The sequence below is a fragment of the Somniosus microcephalus genome, chromosome 31, assembly GCF_052327205.1.
Source record: "Somniosus microcephalus isolate GS21.2 chromosome 31, FLI_Smic_1.0, whole genome shotgun sequence".
Classification (NCBI taxonomy): domain Eukaryota; kingdom Metazoa; phylum Chordata; class Chondrichthyes; order Squaliformes; family Somniosidae; genus Somniosus; species Somniosus microcephalus.
Genome location: NC_141017.1, coordinates 19,707,510 through 19,727,829, shown reverse-complemented (window position 1 = coordinate 19,727,829; position 20,320 = coordinate 19,707,510). Strand labels below are relative to the sequence as shown.

The 20,320-nt window shown below is 52.7% G+C and overlaps 1 protein-coding gene across 2 annotated transcripts in view; it reads right to left on the bottom strand.

The window, feature by feature from the left end:
- The window catches only part of LOC147097607 (adhesion G protein-coupled receptor E3-like), a 113,146-nt gene that overhangs the window by 33,792 nt on the left and 59,034 nt on the right, over positions 1-20,320 (bottom strand). For both annotated transcript variants that reach the window (XM_085971578.1, XM_085971577.1), the window contains 4 exons: positions 19,692-19,883; positions 15,707-15,927; positions 12,825-12,891; positions 5,456-5,547 (listed from right to left, as the gene is read on the bottom strand). In XM_085971578.1, the coding sequence (XP_085827704.1) occupies positions 5,456-5,547; positions 12,825-12,891; positions 15,707-15,927; positions 19,692-19,883 (572 nt within the window). The remainder of the gene's footprint in view (positions 1-5,455; positions 5,548-12,824; positions 12,892-15,706; positions 15,928-19,691; positions 19,884-20,320) is intronic.

Sequence of the window (20,320 nt, the reverse complement as noted above, 5' to 3'; positions counted from 1 at the left end):
TGTGAGGGTGGGGAGTTGGATGGGGTAGAGTGTGTGTGAGGGTGGGGAGTTGGATGGGGTTCAGTGTGTGTGAGGGTGGGGAGTGGGGTACAGTGTGTGTGTGAGGGTGGGGAGTTGGATGGGGTACAGTGTGTGTGAGGGTGGGGAGTTGGATGGGGTACAGAGTGTGTGAGGGTGGGGAGTTGGATGGGGTACAGTGTGTGTGAGGGTGGGGAGTTTGATGGGGTACAGTGTGTGTGAGGGTGGGGAGTTGGATGGGGTACAGTGTGTGTGTGCGGGTGGGGAGTTGGATGGGGTACAGTGTGTGTGAGGGTGGGGAGTTGGATGGTGTACAGTGTGTGTGAGGGTGGGGAGTTGGATGGGGTACAGTGTGTGTGAGGGTGGGGAGTTGGATGGGGTACAGTGTGTGTGAGGGTGGGGAGTTGGATGGGGTACAGTGTGTGAGGGTGGGGAGTTGGATGGGGTACAGTGTGTGTGAGGGTGGGGAGTTGGATGGGGTACAGTGTGTGTGAGGGTGGGGAGTTGGATGGGGTACAGTATGTGTGAGGGTGGGGAGTTGGATGGGGTACAGTGTGTGTGAGGGTGGGGAGTAGGATGGGGTACAGTGTGTGTGAGGGTGGGGAGTTGGATGGGGTACAGTGTGTGTGAGGGTGGGGAGTTGGATGGGGTACAGTGTGTGTGACGGTGGGCAGTTGGATGGGGTGCAGTTTGTGTGTGAGGGTGGGGAGTTGGATGGGGTACAGTGTGTGTGAGGGTGGGGAGTTGGATGGGGTACAGTGTGTGTGAGGGTGGGGAGTTGGATGGGGTACAGTGTGTGTGAGGGTGGGGAGTTGGTTGGGGTACAGTGTGTGTGTGAGGGTGGTGTGTTGGATGGGGTACAGTGTGTGTGTGAGGGTGGGGAGTTGGATGGGGTACAGTGTGTGTGAGGGTGGGGAGTTGGATGGGGTACAGTGTGTGTGAGGGTGGGGAGTTGGATGGGGTACAGTGTGTGTGAGGGTGGGGAGTTGGATGGGGTACAGTGTGTGTGAGGGTGGGGAGTTGGATGGGGTACAGTGTGTGTGAGGGTGGGGAGTTGGATGGGGTACAGTATGTGTGAGGGTGGGGAGTTGGATGGGGTACAGTGTGTGTGAGGGTGGGGAGTAGGATGGGGTACAGTGTGTGTGAGGGTGGGGAGTTGGATGGGGTACAGTGTGTGTGAGGGTGGGGAGTTAGATGGGGTACAGTGTGTGTGTGATGGTGGGGAGTTGGATGGGGTACAGTGTGTGTGAGGGTGGGGAGTTGGATGGGGTAAAGTGTGTGTGAGGTTGGGGAGTTGGATGGGGTACAGTGTGTGTGGGGGTGGGGAGTTGTATGGGGTACAGTGTGGGTGAGGGTGGGGAGTTGGATGGGGTACAGTGTGTGTGGGGGTGGGGAGTTGGATGGGGTACAGTGTGGGTGAGGGTGGGGAGTTGGATGGGGTACAGTTTGTGAGGGTGGGGAGTTGGATGGGGTACAGTGTGTGTGAGGCTGGGGAGTTGGATGGGGTACAGTGTGTGTGAGTGTGGGGAGTTGGATGGGGTACAGTGTGTGTGGGGGTGGGGAGTTGGATGGGGTACAGTGTGGGTGAGGGTGGGGAGTTGGATGGGGTACAGTGTGAGTGGGGGTGGGGAGTTGTATGGGGTACAGTGTGGGTGAGGGTGGGGAGTTGTATGGGGTACAGTGTGGGTGAGGGTGGGGAGTTGGATGGGGTACAGTGTGTGTGAGGGTGGGGAGTTGGATGGGGTACAGTGTGGGTGAGGGTGGGGAGTTGGATGGGGTACAGTTTGTGAGGGTGGGGAGTTGGATGGGGTACAGTGTGTGTGAGGCTGGGGAGTTGGATGGGGTACAGTGTGTGTGAGGGTGGGGAGTTGGATGGGGTACAGTGTGTGTGGGGGTGGGGAGTTGGATGGGGTACAGTGTGGGTGAGGGTGGGGAGTTGGATGGGGTACAGTTTGTGAGGGTGGGGAGTTGGATGGGGTACAGTGTGTGTGTGAGGGTGGGGGGTTGGATGGGGTACAGTGTGTGTGAGGGTGGGGAGTTGGATGGGGTACAGTGTGTGTGTGAGGGTGGGGTGTTGGATGGGGTACAGTGTGGGTGAGGGCGGGGAGTTGGATGGGGTACAGTTTGTGAGGGTGGGGAGTTGGATGGGGTACAGTGTGTGGGAGGGTGGGGAGTTGGATGGGGTACAGTTTGTGAGGGTGGGTGTTGGATGGGGTACAATGTGGGTGAGGGTGGGGAGTTGGATGGGGTACAGTTTGTGAGGGTGGGGAGTTGGATGGGGTACAGTGTGTGTGAGGGTGGGGGGTTGGATGGGGTACAGTGTGTGTGAGGGTGGGGAGTTGGATGGGGTACAGTGTGTGTGTGAGGGTGGGGAGTTGGATGGGGTACAGTGTGTGTGAGGGTGGGGAGTTGGATGGGGTACAGTGTGTGTGAGGGTGGGGAGTTGGATGGGGTACAGTGTGTGTGAGGGTGGGGAGTTGGATGGGGTACAGTGTGTTTGAGGGTGGGGAGTTGGATGGGGTACAGTGTGTGTGAGGGTGGGGAGTTGGATGGGGTACAGTGTGTGTGAGGGTGGGGAGTTGGATGGGGTACAGTGTGTGTGAGGGTGGGGAGTTGGATGGGGTACAGTGTGTGTGTGCGGGTGGGGAGTTGGATGGGGTACAGTGTGTGTGAGGGTGGGGAGTTGGATGGTGTACAGTGTGTGTGAGGGTGGGGAGTTGGATGGGGTACAGTGTGTGTGAGGGTGGGGAGTTGGATGGGGTACAGTGTGTGTGAGGGTGGGGAGTTGGATGGGGTACAGTGTGTGAGGGTGGGGAGTTGGATGGGGTACAGTGTGTGTGAGGGTGGGGAGTTGGATGGGGTACAGTGTGTGTGAGGGTGGGGAGTTGGATGGGGTACAGTATGTGTGAGGGTGGGGAGTTGGATGGGGTACAGTGTGTGTGAGGGTGGGGAGTAGGATGGGGTACAGTGTGTGTGAGGGTGGGGAGTTGGATGGGGTACAGTGTGTGTGAGGGTGGGGAGTTAGATGGGGTACAGTGTGTGTGTGATGGTGGGGAGTTGGATGGGGTACAGTGTGTGTGAGGGTGGGGAGTTGGATGGGGTACAGTGTGTGTGAGGGTGGGGAGTTGGGTGGGGTACAGTGTGTGTGAGGGTGGGGATTTGGATGGGGCACAGTGTGTGTGAGGGTGGGGAGTTGGATGGGGTACAGTGTGTGTGAGGGTGGGGAGTTGGATGGGGTACAGTGTGTGTGAGGGTGGGGAGTTGGATGGGGTAAAGTGTGTGTGAGGTTGGGGAGTTGGATGGGGTACAGTGTGTGTGAGGGTGGGGAGTTGGATGGGGTACAGTGTGTGTGAGGTTGGGGAGTTGGATGGGGTACAGTGTGTGTGAGGGTGGGGAGTTGGATGGGGTACAGTGTGTGTGAGGGTGGGGAGTTGGATGGGGTACAGTGTGTGTGAGGGTGGGGAGTTAGATGGGGTACAGTGTGTGTGTGATGGTGGGGAGTTGGATGGGGTACAGTGTGTGTGAGGGTGGGGAGTTGGATGGGGTACAGTGTGTGTGAGGGTGGGGAGTTGGATGGGGTACAGTGTGTGTGTGGGTGGGGAGTTGGATGGGGTACAGTGTGTGTGAGGGTGGGGAGTTGGATGGGGCACAGTGTGTGTGAGGGTGGGGAGTTGGATGGGGTACAGTGTGTGTGGGGGTGGGGAGTTGGATGGGGTACAGTGTGTGTGAGGGTGGGGAGTTGGATGGGGTACAGTGTGTGTGAGGGTGGGGAGTTGGATGGGGTACAGTGTGTGTGAGGGTGGGGAGTTGGATGGGGTACAGTGTGTGTGAGGGTGGGGTGTTGGATGGGGTACAGTGTGTGTGAGTGTGGGGAGTTGAATGGGGTACAGTGTGTGTGAGGGTGGGGAGTTGGATGGGGTACAGTGTGTGTGAGGGTGGGGAGTTGGATGGGGTACAGTGTGTGTGTGAGGGTGGGGAGTTGGATGGGGCACAGTGTGTGTGAGGGTGGGGAGTTGGATGGGGTACAGTGTGTGTGAGGGTGGGGAGTTGGATGGGGTACAGTGTGTGTGAGGGTGGGGAGTTGGATGGGGTACAGTGTGTGTGTGATGGTGGGGAGTTGGATGGGGTACAGTGTGTGTGAGGGTGGGGAGTTGGATGGGGTACAGTGTGTGTGAGGGTGGGGAGTTGGATGGTGTACAGTGTGTGTGAGGGTGGGGAGTTGGATGGGGTACAGTGTGTGTGAGGGTGGGGAGTTGGATGGGGTACAGTGTGTGTGAGGGTGGGGAGTTGGATTGGGTACAGTGTGTGTGTGAGGGTGGGGAGTTGGATGGGGTACAGTGTGTGTGAGGGTGGGGAGTTGGATGGGGTACAGTGTGTGTGTGAGGGTGGGGAGTTGGATGGGGTACAGTGTGTGTGAGGGTGGGGAGTTGGATGGGGTACAGTGTGTGTGAGGGTGGGGAGTTGGATGGGGTACAGTGTGTGTCAGGGTGGGGAGTTGGATGGGATACAGTGTGTGTGAGGGTGGGGAGTTGGATGGGGTACAGTGTGTGTGAGGGTGGGGAGTTGGATGGGGTACAGTGTGTGTGTGAGGGTGGGGAGTTGGATGGGGTACAGTGTGTGTGAGGGTGGGGAGTTGGATGGGGTACAGTGTGTGTGAGGGTGGGGAGTTGGATGGGGTACAGTGTGTGTCAGGGTGGGGAGTTGGATGGGATACAGTGTGTGTGAGGGTGGGGAGTTGGATGGGGTACAGTGTGTGTGAGGGTGGGGAGTTGGATTGTTTTATGAAGAAAGCCTTGAGCAACATGGATTTTTCAGCCTTGAGAAGTGAAATAGAACCTCAGAGATATTCACTGTATTGAACAGCAGAGGAAAGTAGACCCAGTCAATTGATTAATATCGCTAAGCTCCTCTTCACACAGTGAGTAATCAATACATGGATTAGACTCCTGGGTCGGTCCTGGGGCACTAACCCTGAAACCATTGAAGAAACACTTGTGTGCCATGATGGGTGGACAGTTGGTTTTCTCTGATTCGATGAGCTAAGATGGGCCGAATGGCCTCTCTCACCTGTATCTATATGGGATCTTGTGTAATCGAAGTGACCTCACTAAATAAGGAACAAATCCCTTCACCCAGCATCAACACATCCCATAATCCAATCAACGATTTATTCGAATTCTCAGAATTGGCTGCCAGTAAATATGAATACGGTAAATGTAAAATGTGCTGCTGGAGCCCTCAAGTTACATAACATTGGAGTTCGCCCATCTTTGGGTTGTATCCAGATGGCTTATAATAATATTATCTAAACTCCTCTTCTTAGGCAGTCCTTCGGAACCGAGGATGACTTGCTTCCACATTAAACTGCAAGATGCAGAAATCCCAAGGACTGTGGTTGTTTAAAGGAACAGTTTGGCAGTGCTGTGTGATCCGATACCTGATTTTCTGTAAGTACGGTAGATCTGGATTGATGGTGTTAAAATTCTGCACCAGTTTCCATATCGTCAAGATGAGGAAAACAAGGTTTACCTACAAACCATCGAGAGGAAATGTTAGAGATGAGTTATATTTATCTACTGTTTTCGGGTGAGTTAGTGTATGTGTATGAGTTAGTGTGAGTGTGAGTGTGTGCGTGTGAGTGTGTGCGTGTGAGTGTGCGTGTGAGTGTGTGTGTGTGAGTGCGTGTGTGTGTGAGTTAGTGTGTGTTTGTGTGTGTGTGTGTGTGAGTGAGTGTGTGTACGTGTGTATGAGTGTGTGTATGAGTGTGTGTTTGTGTAAGTTAGTGTGTGTTTGTGTGTGAGTTAGTGTGTGTAAGTGTGTGTGAGTGTGTATGTATGAGTGCGTGTGAGTTATTGTGTATGTAAGTGTGGGTGAGTGTGTATGTGTGTGGGTGTATACATATATATATAAGGTACGGTACCCTTTCAGCATTCCGAAGGGACCGCTCCCTCTGCGACACCCTAGTCCACTCCTCAATCACCCCCAACAGCCCTTCCCCTTTGCCCAGCACCTTCCCGTGCAAGCGCAGGAGATGCAACACCTGCCCTTATACCTCCCCCCTTCCCACTGTCCAGGGCCCCAAACACCCCTTCCTGCTGAAACAGCGATTTACTTGTACTTCTTGCAATCTAGTACACTGTATTCGCTGCTCACGATGCGGTCTCCTCTACATTGGGGAGACCAAACGCAGATTGGGCGACCACTTTGCGGAACACCTCCGTTCAGTCCGTAAGGGTGACCCCGAGCTTCCGGTCGCCTGTCACTTTAATTCACCGCTCCACTCCCACTCAGACCTCACCGTCCGCGGCCTCTTGCATTGTTCCACGGAAGCTCAGCGTAAGCTCGAGGAACAGCACCTCATCTTTCGATTAGGCACTTTACAGCCCTCCGGACTCAATATCGAGTTCAACAGTTTCAGATCATAACCTCGGCCCCGATCACATATATATTTTTTATCCACACCTTTTGTTTGTGTCTGTTCTTCTCTCCCACATGGCAGCTGTCCTTCATTCTGCCAGCGCAATTCACACTTCATCTCGAGCCATCCTTTGTTTCTTAACCGGTCCCATTACCATCTCCTTTTGTCTTGAATATCTCTCAATGTCTCTTAACCTCGCCTGCCTTCTATCCTATCACAGACCTTCCCCTTTGTTCTTTCATCCCCTCCCCCCTTTCCCAGCCCCTACACTTGCTTAAAAATCTGTTCCATTTCCTGCTTTTTTCCAGTTCTGACGAAAGGTCATTGACCTGAAACGTTCACTCTGTTTCTCTCTTCACAGATGCTGCCTGACCTGCTGAGTATCTCCAGCATTTTCTGTTTTTATTTCAGATTTCCAGCATCTGCAGTATTTTCTTTTTGTATATATAAGGTGTTAGCCGTGACTCAGTGATACTGTGGCAGAACCACTGAATGACTCCGGCAAACTGTATATAATTCTCTTTAACGATGTTCTAACACCAGCCTAAACCTGTACGATTGTGTTAGGCATTACTGTGTTTTGTATATAGAGTTTGCATGTACGGGGCGTGGCCCCTTTAAGAGCGCGGGAAAACGTGATGACGTCACGTCGCAAACCACGGGGCTGCCCAGGCAGTCCTCGTGGCATCGCCGTTGAGTAAAGACCTGTTTAACTGTTCTCTTGTGTCGATCTCTGTTACTCGTTGGAATTCGTTAATTCCTACAATACCACTCTGAGTCAGTGAGCTATGGGTTCAAGTCCCATTCCAGAGACGTGAGCATATAATCTATGCTGACATTTTCAGTAGCGCCTTTCACGACCTCAGGATGTCCCAAAGCGCTTTACAGCCAATGAAGTACTTTTTGAAGTGTGGTCACTGTTGTAATGTGGGAAACGCGGCAGCCAATTTGCACACAGCAAGATCCCACAAATAGCAATGTGATCATGACCAGATTTTTTTAGTGATGTTGGTTGAGGGATAAATATTGGCCAGGACACTGGGGGGAACTTCGTTAGAATAGTGCCATGGGATCTTTTACATCCACCTGAGAGAGCACGCAGGGCTTCGATCTAACGTCTCATCTGAAAGACGGTACCTGCGACTGTGCAGCACTCCCTCAGCACTGCACTGGGAGTGTCAGCCTGGATTAGCTTCATAAAATGCAAATTAAGAACCCATTTAAAAGTAAGTTTTAAAAAATGGCACAGAGGAATGTCATATACTGTACATGCATTGAGTTTTCACCCTGTTAACATCACCAGTAAATTTCACCTTACGGGGAGGTGAAGAGCTGGGCCTGCTCTTTGAGAAAGGGAATACACATTAAATGGTAGGATACTGACAAGTGTAGAGGAACAGAGGCATGCATGTCCACAGATCCCTGAAGGCAGCAGGACAGGTAGATAAGGTGGTTAAGACACACGGGATACTTGCCTTTATTAGCCGAGGTATAGAATATAAGAGCAGGGAGGTTATGCTTGAACTGTGTAAAACACTAGTTAGGCCACAGCTAGAGGACTGCGTGCAGTTCTGGTCACCACATTACAGGAAGGATGTGATTGCTCTGGAGGGGGTACAGAGGAGATTTACGAGAATGTTGCCTGGGCTGGGGAATTTTAGCTATGAGGAGAGATTGGGTAGGCTGGGGTTGTTTTCTTTGGAACAGAGGAGGCTGAGGGGAGACCTAATTGAGGTGTATAAAATTATGTGGTGCCTAGATAGAGTGGATAGGAAGGACCTATTTCCCTTAGCAGAGAGGTCAATAACCAGGGGGCATAGATTTAAAGTAATTGGTCGGAGGTTTAGAGGGGACCTGAGGAGAATTTTTTTCACCCAGAGGGTGGGGGGGGGGGGGGGGTCTGGAACTCACTGCCTGAAAGGGTGGTAGAGGCAGAAACCCTCATCACATTTAGAAAGTACTTGGATATGCACTTGAAGTGCCGTAACCCACAGGGCTACGGACCAAGAGCTGGAAAGGCGGCTAAGGCCGGATAATTCAGCCGGCACGGACACGATGGGCCGAATGGCCTCCTTCTGTGTCGTAAATTTCTACGATTCTATGGAAGTGGCTGACCTCTGCCTGTTTGCCCCCTGTTCCTACTGTTGACCATTATATCTGATGGGGTCGCAATGCTGCATTACCAGCTAGCTGCCACAAGAGGCCCTCAGCGAGCAACTGAATCAGCGAGTTCCCTCTAGTGGCGGAAACAGCTACTGCAGCACGTCAATTGACTCAATGGATCTTACCTGGGGAGTGTGTAGAATGTCACCCCATGAACTCTCCTCAGGATTTGGCAGAAGTGCAGACTCCATTGTGTAAATGTTATTCAAGCTGTGGCAATGGAATGAGTGGGAGGGGAAAACCCATGACTGGCAAAACCCAAACAAGGGCTGCCTTAAAGGGACAGTCCAACTATCGCTCTTGCAAACTGAGCCATTATGAAAGCTGGGGGTTGATGTGATTTCCTCTGTGTTTGTTTGTGAATACTCATGGATCTCCCACAGTGCTGCTCGTGGTGATTTGGAAGCGAACCTGCCCTAAGAGCAATGGTGGCCAAGAGTACAATAGGGCTGTCCCTCCAGAGATAACTGTAAGGAAGTGACTGATACCTGGGATGGCAGGAATGACGTATGAGGAGAGATTGGGTCGATTGGGCTTATACTCGCTGGAGTTTAGAAGAATGAGAGGGGATCTCATTGAAACTTATAAAATTCTAACAGGACTAGACAGACTAGATGCAGGAAGGATGTTCCCGATGGCGGGGGAGTCCAGAACCAGGGGTCACAGTCTAAGGATAAGGGGTTGGCCATTTAGGACTGAGATGAGGAGGAATTTCTTCACCCAGAGAGTGGTGAACCTGTGGAATTCTCTACCACACGGGGCAGTAGAGGCCAATTCATTAAATATATTCAAGAAGGAGTTGGATATATTTCTTAAGGCTAAAGGGATCAAGGGATATGGGGAGAAGGCAGGGACAGGGTACTGAGTTTGGATGATCAGCCATGATCTCATTAAATGGCGGAGCAGGCTCGAGGGGCCAAATGGCCGACTCCTGCTCCTATGTTTCTATGTTTCTAGTGGTGTCCCACAAGGATCTGTGCTGGGGGCCTCAACTAGTCACCACATTTATTAATGACTTAGATCACACAATAGAGAACCACATATCCAAGTTTGCTGATATAGCATAGAAAGTGGTGTAGAAGGGAGCATAAAGTTACGAAGGGACATTGATAGGTTAAGTGAGTAGCAAATGGATTTCAACACAGGTAAATGTGAGGTCATCCATTTTAGACCAGAAAAGGACAGATCGAGTATTATTTAAATGATGAAAAGCTAGGAACAGTGGAAATCCAAAGAGATTTAGGGATCCATGTACACAGATCACAAAAATGTAGTGGTCAGATACAAAAAATAATAGAAACATAGAAGATAGGAGCAGGAGTAGGCCATTCGGCCCCTCGGGCCTGCTCCACCATTCAATGAGATCATGGCTGATCATCCAAATTCAGTACCCTGTCCCTGCTTTCTCCCCATATCCCTTGATCCCTTTAGCCTTAAGAAATATATCTAACTTCTTCTTGAATATATTTAATGAATTGGCCTCAACTGCCTTCTGTGGTAGAGAATTCCACAGGTTCACCACTCTCTGGGTGAAGAAATTCCTCCTCATCTCAGTCCTAAATGGCTTACCCCTTATCCTTAGACTGTGACCCCTGGTTCTGGACTCCCCGCCATCGGGAACATCCTTCCTGCATCTAGTCTGTCTAGTCCTGTAAGAATTTTATAAGTTTCAATGAGATCCCCTCTCATTCTTCTAAACTCCAGCGAGTACAAGCCCAATCGACACAATCTCTCCTCATACGTCATTCCTGCCATCCCAGGTATCAGTCTGGTGAATCTTCGCTGAACTCCTTCCATGGCAAGAACATCCTTCCTCAGATAAGGCGGCCAAAACTGCACACAATACTCAAGGTGTGGTCTCACCAAGGCCCTGTACAACTGCAGCAAGACACCCTTGTTCCTGTACTTGAACCCTCTCGCTATGAAGGCCAACATACCATTTGCCTTCTTAACTGTCTGCTGCACCTGCATGCTTACCTTCAGCGACTGGTGCACAAGGACACCCAGGTCTCGTTGCACTTCCCCTTCTCCCAATCTATTGCCATTCAGATAATAATCTGCCTTCCTGTTTTTGATGCCAAAGTGGATAACCTCGCATTTATCCACATTATACTGCATCTGCCATGCTTCTGCCCAATCACCCAACCTGTCCAAATCATACTGGAGTTTCTCGGCATCCTCCTCACAGCACACACGCCCACCCAGCTTTGTGTCGTCTGCAAACTTGAAGATATTACATCTAGTTCCCTTGTCTAGATCATTAATATATATTGTGAATAGCTGGGGTCCTAGCACCGATCACTGCGGTACCCCACTCGTCACTGCCTGCCACTCAGAAAAAGACACGTTTATTCCAACTCTAATCAAACAGGCTAACGGAGTGTAGCCTTTATATCTAGCAGACTAGAATATAAAGGGGAGGAAGATTTGCTGCAGCTATACAAAGCTCTGGTTAGACCACATCAGGCGCGCTGTGTAGAGTTCTGGACACCACACCTTAGAAAGGATATATTGGCCTCGGAAGGAGTGCAGCGCAGATTCACCAGAATGTTACCAGGGCTCCAAGAGTTAGCCTATGAGGAGAGAGTGCATAAACTAGGCTTGTATTCCCTGGACTATAGAAGGGGTGATTTGATTGAGGTTTTTAGGATTTTGAAAGGAATTGATAGGGGAGAGAGAGAGAGACTTCTTCTGCTGGTAGGGGAGTCGATGACAGGGGGACATAACCTTAAAATCAGAGCCAGGCCATTCAGGAGAGAAGTTAGGAGACATTTCTTCAGACAAAGGGTGGTAGAAGTGTGGAACTGTCCCCCACACAAAGCAGCAGATGTGAGCTCAATTAATCATTTTAAGTCTGAGGTCGATAGATTTTTTTCTAGCCAAAGGTATAAAAGGACATGGAGACAAGGCGGGAGGATGGAGATAAGATACAGATCAGCCACGATCTCACTGAATGACGGAACAGGTTCAAGGGGCTGAATGGCCTCCTCCTGTTCCATGTCTGACTTGCCTCTCTTCTCCACAGTAAAGTGGTAGGAGAGGAACAGACTGGCGTGTCAATGCTTCAAGTATCAGGGAAGATCCCAAATTGGGGGAGAGGAAGGGATCCTCAGAATCCAGTCCTTAGAGGAGGTGGGTTTTCGCACCACCTTGACTCTGTGCTGGGGTACAGATCCACAGGCCCCTTGTTACCATCCAGTTCCCCATCGCAATGGTCACCATTCATACATGAGCCTCGATGGTGAGCGTCAGCGGGCTATTCGTCCACGGGGGCGGCATCAGAGCCAAGCCCCACCCTGTCCTCACTCGCCGTGTGCTGTCCAGGTAGCGGAAACCCTGGCGAGTATTAGCCCATTCCCAAGGGTGCTGAGGCCAACTGTGGCTGTTGCCATGGTTGAGAACAGCACAGACTGGGTGTCAAACGTAGGACCTCCCTGGTCCGTGCAACTCAGCTGTTCGCTGGCGAAACTCACCGAACCATCCTTAGCATTTTAGCTATCGCCGAAGCTCCGTCCCTGCCTCAGTTCATCTGCTGCTGAAACCCTCATCCATGCCTTGGTTACCTCTAGACTTGACTATTACAACGTACTCCTGGCCGACCTCCCACCTCCTACCCTCCGTAAACTTGAGGTCATCCAAAACTTGGCTCCCCGTGTCTTAACTCGCACCAAGTCCCGCTCTCCCACCTCCCCTGTGCTCGCTGACCTACACTGGCTCCCGGTTAAGCAACGCCTCGATTTTAAAATTCTAATCCTTGCGTTCGAACCCCTCCATGGCCTCGCCCCTCCCTATCTCTGTAACCTCTTCCATTCCTAAACCCTCCGAGATCTCTGCGCTCCTCCAATTCTGGCCTCTATGCACATCCCCGATCTTAATCGCTCCACCATTGGTGGCCGTGCCTTCAGCTGCCTGGGCCCTAAGCTCTGGAATTCCCTCCCTAAACCTCTCCACCTCTCTACCTCTCTCTCCTCCTCTAAGACGCTCCTTAAAACCGACCTCATTGATCAAGCTTTGGATCACCTTTGTAATATCGCCTCATGAAGCTCGGTGTCAAATTTTGTTTGTTAATCGCTCCTGTGAAACGCCTTGGGATTTTTTACTACATTAAAGGCGCTTTATAAATACATGTTGTTGAAGTTGTCACTAACTGGCGACATCACTCTTGCCTACAGAATCACAGGTATCACAGTACAGGTGGGTTGAGCTGCTTGTTAACAACACTTACCAGACAGATGACACATAGAGGGCCCATGAAGCTCCATCGAAACCCTTTCTCCATTGTGAGCCAGCAACTGCGAGTGACAAGAGAACCGTCGTCATTTTAAGAGGACATTGGAACAGACAACACTTCACCTTGTGTCTCTTTTCCTCTCTCCCTTCCGACCAGTGCCTCCAGACACTCCCAGTGTCTCCAGACTCTCCCAGTGTCTCCAGACCCTCCCAGTGCCTCCAGACACTCCCAGTGCCTCCAGACACTCCCAGTGTCTCCAGACTCTCCCAGTGTCTCCAGACACTCCCAGTGCCTCCAGACACTCCCAGTGCCCCCAGACTCTTCCAGTGCCCCCAGACACTCCCAGTGCCCCCAGACACTCCCAGTGCCCCCAGACTCTCCCAGTGCCCCCAGACACTCCCAGTGCCCCCAGACTCTCCCAGTGCCTCCAGACTCTCCCAGTGCCTCCAGACACTCCCAGTGTCTCCAGACCCTCCCAGTGCCTCCAGACTCGCCCAGTGCCTCCAGACTCTCCCAGTGCCCCCAGACTCTCCCAGTGCCTCCAGACTCTCCCAGTGCCTCCAGACACTCCCAGTGTCTCCAGACACTCCCAGTGCCTCCAGACTCTCCCAGTGCCTCCAGACACTCCCAGTGCCTCCAGACTCTCCCAGTGCCTCCAGACACTCCCAGTGCCTCCAGACACTCCCAGTGCCTCCAGACCCTCCCAGTGCCTCCAGACCCTCCCAGTGCCTCCAGACCCTCCCAGTGCCTCCAGACACTCCCAGTGCCTCCAGACTCTCCCAGTGCCTCCAGACACTCCCAGTGTCTCCAGACACTCCCAGTGCCTCCAGACCCTCCCAGTGCCTCCAGACCCTCCCAGTGCCTCCAGACCCTCCCAGTGCCTCCAGACTCTCCCAGTGCCTCCAGACCCTCCCAGTGCCTCCAGACCCTCCCAGTGCCTCCAGACTCTCCCAGTGCCTCCAGACCCTCCCAGTGCCTCCAGACCCTCCCAGTGCCTCCAGACTCTCCCAGTGCCTCCAGACCCTCCCAGTGCCTCCAGACATTCTCAGTGCCTCCAGACCCTCCCAGTGCCTCCAGACACTCCCAGTGCCTCCAGACTATCCCAGTGCCTCCAGACCCTCCCAGTGCCTCCAGACCCTCCCAGTGCCTCCAGACCCTCCCAGTGCCTCCAGACTCTCCCAGTGCCTCCAGACCCTCCCAGTGCCTCCAGACTTCCAGCCATTGAGGTATTGAGACAGAGGATCAGCCATGATCATATTGAATGGCGGAGCAGGCTCGAAGGGCCGAATGGCCGACTCCTGCTCCTGTTTGCTATGTTTCTGTGACCAGTCCCACAGACCCTCATTGTACCCCTCGAGGACTAAGGCCGCCAACACTCCGGGATTGGCCCCGGAGTCTCCAGGAATTGAAGTCTAATCTCCAGGACACTGCAGCGAGCAACACCCGGGAGAAAAATCATAGGGTCGTGAAAAAAGGAAAATTGTGCATTATTTTAACTTTCTTCGAACACTTTTGTTTATCAATTCCAAAAATGTTGTAGAGGAGAAGAAAGGTTGTTTGATTGACAGTCAAGAGTCATCCAATCGGGTAACGAAGAGTCTGTTTTCTATCCAATCGGCACGGGAAGGCGGGGTCTCGCAAGGATGGACGTATCGGGTGACCAATGGCAGGAGGTCATGTGATGAAACCTCCTGGAATGTGTCCAACCAGAGGTGGCCACCCGACTGAGGTCACTGGCACAATTTACAGTAACAGGCGGTGAGGCTATTTAACTGACCCGTCGCCCAGTAAAAGGCCTCCACTGCCGTTGTGGACGTTCAACTTTATAACTGCAGGATTTAGACTGCAATGAGTGTCACTGATGGACTGTGGGGATGGAGCAGCTCTTTAAAGACCTTACTGATGCTCGGAATGGGTCGTGGGTTCAAAATCCCCACTCCAGAGGCTTGAGCATAAAATCCAGGCTGACTCTCCCAGTGCAGTGCAGTGCTGAGGGAGTGCCGCACTGTCGGAGGTGCCGTCTTTCGGATGAGACGTTAATCCGAGGTCCCGTCTGCTCTCTCAGGTGGATGTAAAAGATCCCGCGGCACTATTTTGAGGAAGAGCAGGAGAGTTCTCCCCGGTGTCCTGGCCAATATTAAACCAACACCACTAAAAAAACAGATTATCTGGTCTTTATCTCATTGCTGTTTGTGGGAGCTTGCTGTGCGCAAATTGGCTGCTGCGTTTCCCACATTACAACAGTGACTGCACTGCAAAAGTACTTCATTGGCTGTAAAGCGCTTTGGGATGTCCTGAGGTTGTGAAAGGCGCTACAGAAATGCAAATCCGTTCATCCTTCCTTACTTCCTTCCTAATCCTTTTCCTCATTCCCAACCACAGGAAACAGTCGCTTACCCTGGTCCCTCCATCAAAACCCTTCCTAATTTTGAAAACGCTGATTAACTCTCCGCTGATCCAGTGGGTCCTTGGCTGGAAGATGGCGTCTGGTGGGGTGGGGGAGAGGATTGACCTCAACTGCACTTCCAGTCCTTACTGATGCTCCGAATGGGTCGTGGGTTCAAGTCCCACTCCAGGGACTTGAGCATAAAAATCTAGGCTGACACTCCCAGTGCGGTGCTGAGGGAGTGCCGCACTGTCGGAGGTGCCGTCTTTCAGATGAGACGTTAAACCGAGGCCCCGTCTGCCCTCTCGGGTGGATGGAAAAGATCCCACCGGCGCTCATTCTCGAAGGTAACGGACGGGCAACCCCAGGCCAGATGGCGATGGGCTGTCAGGTGCCCCGGGAGCCAGGAGCCCACCGAAGTTGGAGCTTCCAGGGCAAGGAAGGACAGAAAGAGGTCACATAACGGAAAACTGGTGGCCGGCTCACTCACTATTCTTTGGTACCGTATCCCTCCGGGTATATTGATGCCGACACAATGACGATGAGAGCCGGGATGCCGTAGGCGACTGGGTAGGTGTACTTCCCGCGGAGACTTTGGGTCAGGAAGACCTTCACCACCATCAAGTAAAGCTGGATGCCTTCCAGGAACATCCACATGAAGCAGGCCAGGAAGAGGTAATGAAGGATTCCAGCGATGGCCCCGCACACTGCCTAGGGAGAAAGATGTCCTTTCAGTGCCACTCAAATGGTCGCCCTGTTAAATTGTCCCCCCCGCATTGGGCTCCATCTTGAGTGGCCTTCGCCTGGCGTTACAGGCCTCAAGATGGAGTCGGTAGACTTACCGCCCCGTTGCCGCTAGCGATGCGGCCGGCGCCATTTTGAAAGGGGGCCTACCAATGGGTGCCCAAAGTGCCCACCTGTTCCAGGCGAAAGGCCCCTTTTTAATATGGAAATCGGGGTCCTCGGAGCCCGATTGGCATTTTGGGCAGGAACTGGTCGGAGCCTGCATCAGTTCCACGGGCGGTGGATCCGAAGAGGCCCAGCGTGGGTCAGCGTCGGATTATTTTTGTGGGCCCCGGAGGAGCACGGGGTGCATGCCGCCCCCGTGAACCCTACCCTCCGCGATCGAGACCCTCCTCCTCCCTCTTGCCACTTAACCTTAAGCTCCGGTCCATTTACCTTTTGCCGAATCTGGCGGGACGCCTCGGGGGGCCTGTTTTGGTGCCCGGCAGCCCAAATGGGAGACTAACCAGCAGAAATGACCAAATCTAACCCCCTCCTCCCTCCCAGTGTTTCTCAATGTTACGGTTTCCACCATCACAATTCATCGGAAAAGTACCCGCACTGCCGCCCCTCGGTGGCACGGTGGGGAACTGCACCAGGCCAAGTGCCGCAGGAGACTGGAAGGTCCACGATTGGATTCCAAGTCCGTGCAGCGTCAACTGCCCTGAGGTGGAGTGCTACAATCGAGGGGGACGGAGTGGGGCGGGGGTTGGGGTGACCTTGCAATTTTACCGCAAAGTGCTCGCAGCCTCTGGTAGAGGGACCGGACTGAGTTGGAGCTGTGATGGTCAAACATGCTCTCGGGTCGGGGGTCATTCAGCTCGCCGGCCTCCCAGCCGGGACATAGCCAGCAGGCGAGCGCAGTTAAGTGAGCGGGCAAAAATTTGGCAGATGGAGTATAATGTGGGAAAATGTGAGGTTATCCACTTTGGAAGGAAAAATGAAAAAGCAAATTAGTATTTAACTGGAGAGAGACTACAAAATGCTGCGGTACAGAGGAATCTGGGGGTCCTAGTGCATGAAACACAAAAAGTTAGCATGCAGGTACAGCAAGTAATTAGGAAGGCTAATGGAGTGTTGGCTTTTATTGCAAAGGGGGATGGAGTATAAAAGTAGGGAAGCTTTGATGCAACTGTACAGGGCGTTGGTGAGACCACACCTGGAGTACTGCGCACAGTTTTGGTCTCCATATTTAAGGAAGGATATACAGGAAACTCTTTTTTATCTGGCACCAACGGGACCGGTGTGGTGCCGGTTGATCAAAAAAGTCCAGATTATCGAGAGCTATAGTTTTAAAAGGTACGGGAGCTCTCAGAGCAACAAACCCAGGCTTCCCTGTTGCTTAGCAACAGGTGCAGAACAATGGCCACAAGGTCCAAGCGTCTCTGTAGCTTAGCAACAGCTGCAGCCACACCCGATTGCACAGCCACAGATCGAGGAAGGCCAGTAATATGAAGTAAAATTTACCTGAACCTACTCCTGCATTTTGCCGGTTAACCGAGATTTCCGGTTATTTAGGTGCTGGTAAATCGAGAGTTTCCTGTACTTGCATTGGAGGCGGGGCAGAGAAGGTTCACGAGGTTGATTCCTGAGATGAGGGGGTTGTCTTATGAAGAAAGGTTGAGCAGGTTGGGCCTATACTCATTGGAGTTTAGAAGAATGAGAGGTGATCTTATTGAAACATATAAGATTCTGAGGGGGCTCGACAAGGTGGATGCTGAGAGGATGTTCCCCCTCGTGGGGGAATCTAGAACGAGGGGGCATAGTTTCAGAATAAGGGGTCGCCCAATTAAGACGGAGATGAGGAGGAATTTCTTCTCTCAGAGGGTCGTGAATCTTTGGGATTCTCTTCCCCAGGGAGCTGTGGAGGCGGAGTCAGTGAATATATTCAAGGCGGAGATTGACGGACATTTGAATGATAAGGGAGTCGAGGGGTGTGGGGAGAGAGCGGGAAAGTGGTGTTGAGGTCAGGATTGGATCAGCCATGATCTTATAGAATGGCGGAGCAGGCTCGAGGGGCCGAATGGCCGACTCCTGCTCCTGGTTCTTATGTAAGCAGGAGTCCTGGCCCCGACGGCTGGGCGGCCAGTGGCCACTCGGGTGTAGCCCTGAAGAGTTGCTGTCGCCTGTCCAACTGCACATTGCATCTCATTTTCCTGCTGATTCACTGGCATTTGTAAGTTGAGGGTGGGGGCAGGAAGTTGTGCAGGTCGGAGCAGGAAGTTGCAAAGGGATCTGGACAGAGTAAGTGAGTGGGCAGATGGAGGTCAACATGGGGCAAGCGTGAGGTCATCCACTTTGGACCCAAGAAAGATAAATCGGAGTATTTTCTAAATGGTGAGAAACTAGTATCTGTGGAGGAGCAGAGAGATTTAGGGGGAGAAATTGAGTCTCGCCCCCTTTGGGCCGCTAACTTTGCCGGGGCGCTAAAAGTAGCGGAATAATTAGCGCCCCCGCGGCCGAAATTGAGTGGTAGCACTGTACTGGGGCACTGCGAGCGAATGTCGTGGCGCGGTATTGCAGGCCTTCCTCCCCTTCTTAAAGGGAAGGGGCTTTGTGCAGCGCGACCTGGGGCCCAGCTGGGCCACCGGGGATCAGGAGTGGCGGCAAAAGAGCCCGTCACTCCAGAGAAGTGCTGGGCTCACGGAGCGCAGCTGGCACTCCGCGGGGGTGGTCAGGAGACCGGGGACGGGAGCAGGAGCAAGTGTTGGCAGGCGGCCAGCAACAAAAATGGCCGCCGGGCACCTCACCTTTAAATAGCGCCGCCCCGGCCGCAGGTAGGCCCCCCTGACCCCGTCAGACATAGCGTCCGGCGCTAAGTCAGGGGACGCTCTCGAAGATCACGGCCGGGATGCTGCGCATGGCGATGACGTCATCACCGGCGGCGCAGCGCTGCGGGGCGCTAACGGGAGGCGCAAAGCAACCAAATTATTCCCCCTTAGGGTTCCAAGTACACGAATCATTAAAAGCCAGTGGACTGGTACAAAAAGCAATCAGAAGGGCTAATGGAATGTTGGCCTTTTTCTCAAGGGATTTGGAATACCAAGAGGAGGAAGTGATGCTTCAGTTGTCAGACCCCATCTAGAGCGCTGCGTCCCGCTCAGGTCACCGCACCTCAGGACGGAGCTATGGGTGTTGGAGAGGGGGCAGCGCAGATTCACCGGGGCTTAGGGGGGTTACATTATGAGGCTGGGTTGCACAAACTGGGCTTGCATTCCCTTGAGTATTGAAGGTTGAGGGGGCGATCTGATTGAGACGTTAAAGGGATTCGATAGGGTAGATGCAGAGAAACTATTTCCTCAGGTGGGGGGAGTCCAGAACAAGAGGGGCCTAACCTTAAAATTAAAGCCAGGTCATTTAGGAAGGAAATCGGGAAGCACTTTTTCACACAAAGGGTCGTGGAAAATTCTCTTCTCCGAAAGGTTGTGGATGCTGGGGGGGTCAGTTGATATTTTCAAGACTGAGATCGCTAGATTTTTGTTGGGTAAGGTTATCAAGGGATAGGGAGCAAAGGCGGGTAAATGGAGTTGGGGTACAGAGCAGCCCTGATCTAATAGCATGGCGGAGCAGGCTCGAGGGGCTCAACGGCCTCCTCCTGCTCCTATGTTCTTGACCCTTCCTCAGCTTGTTTTGGAGATGACCGTGAGCAGGGGTTCTGTGAGGCCCCTGAGGTGCATCGCTCTCGTTCTTACCATGTTTCCGGTCGCGGATATCCCGATGAGGAACAGCAGCTCCGCCATAAACAGGCACAGGCACAGGTGGGTGTGGATGGTGTTCCGTGTGCTTTGAATTGCCCGGCACACAATGAACGTGACGATCGCAATGAAGAGACACACCAGCGAGATAATGATCCCAACATAAGTAATGGCGGTTAGACCAGGGCCCTGCAGAATAAGGAGGAATGATCATTCCTTGGCAGAAAGATGCAGGGAGTTCACTACTGTCACTAGCACTGCGGTAGTGATGCCAACGGGTTAATTAGTCAACCTCTCACACGAGCTGGTTAAATACCGGCACTAAAGTCGAGGGGCCGGGGACCAAAGGGTAGACTCTGTTTAGAGAATAGCTCTCCCCATCTGGAATAGACAGCCATCGCTCTGGCAGCTGTCTACAGCTTAGAAGATCCCATCCATTTTATTGGGCGCTCCAACTTTGGATCAGCCTTTAGAACAGATGCAGAACTACCAACACTGATGGTAACATGATAGAGCACCAAACTGTACCCAGCTGTTCCAGTAGGGAGCAGCACCCAGCTGTTCCAGTAGGGAGCAGCACCCAGTTGTTCCAGTAGGGAGCAGTACCTAGCTGGTCCAGTAGGGGG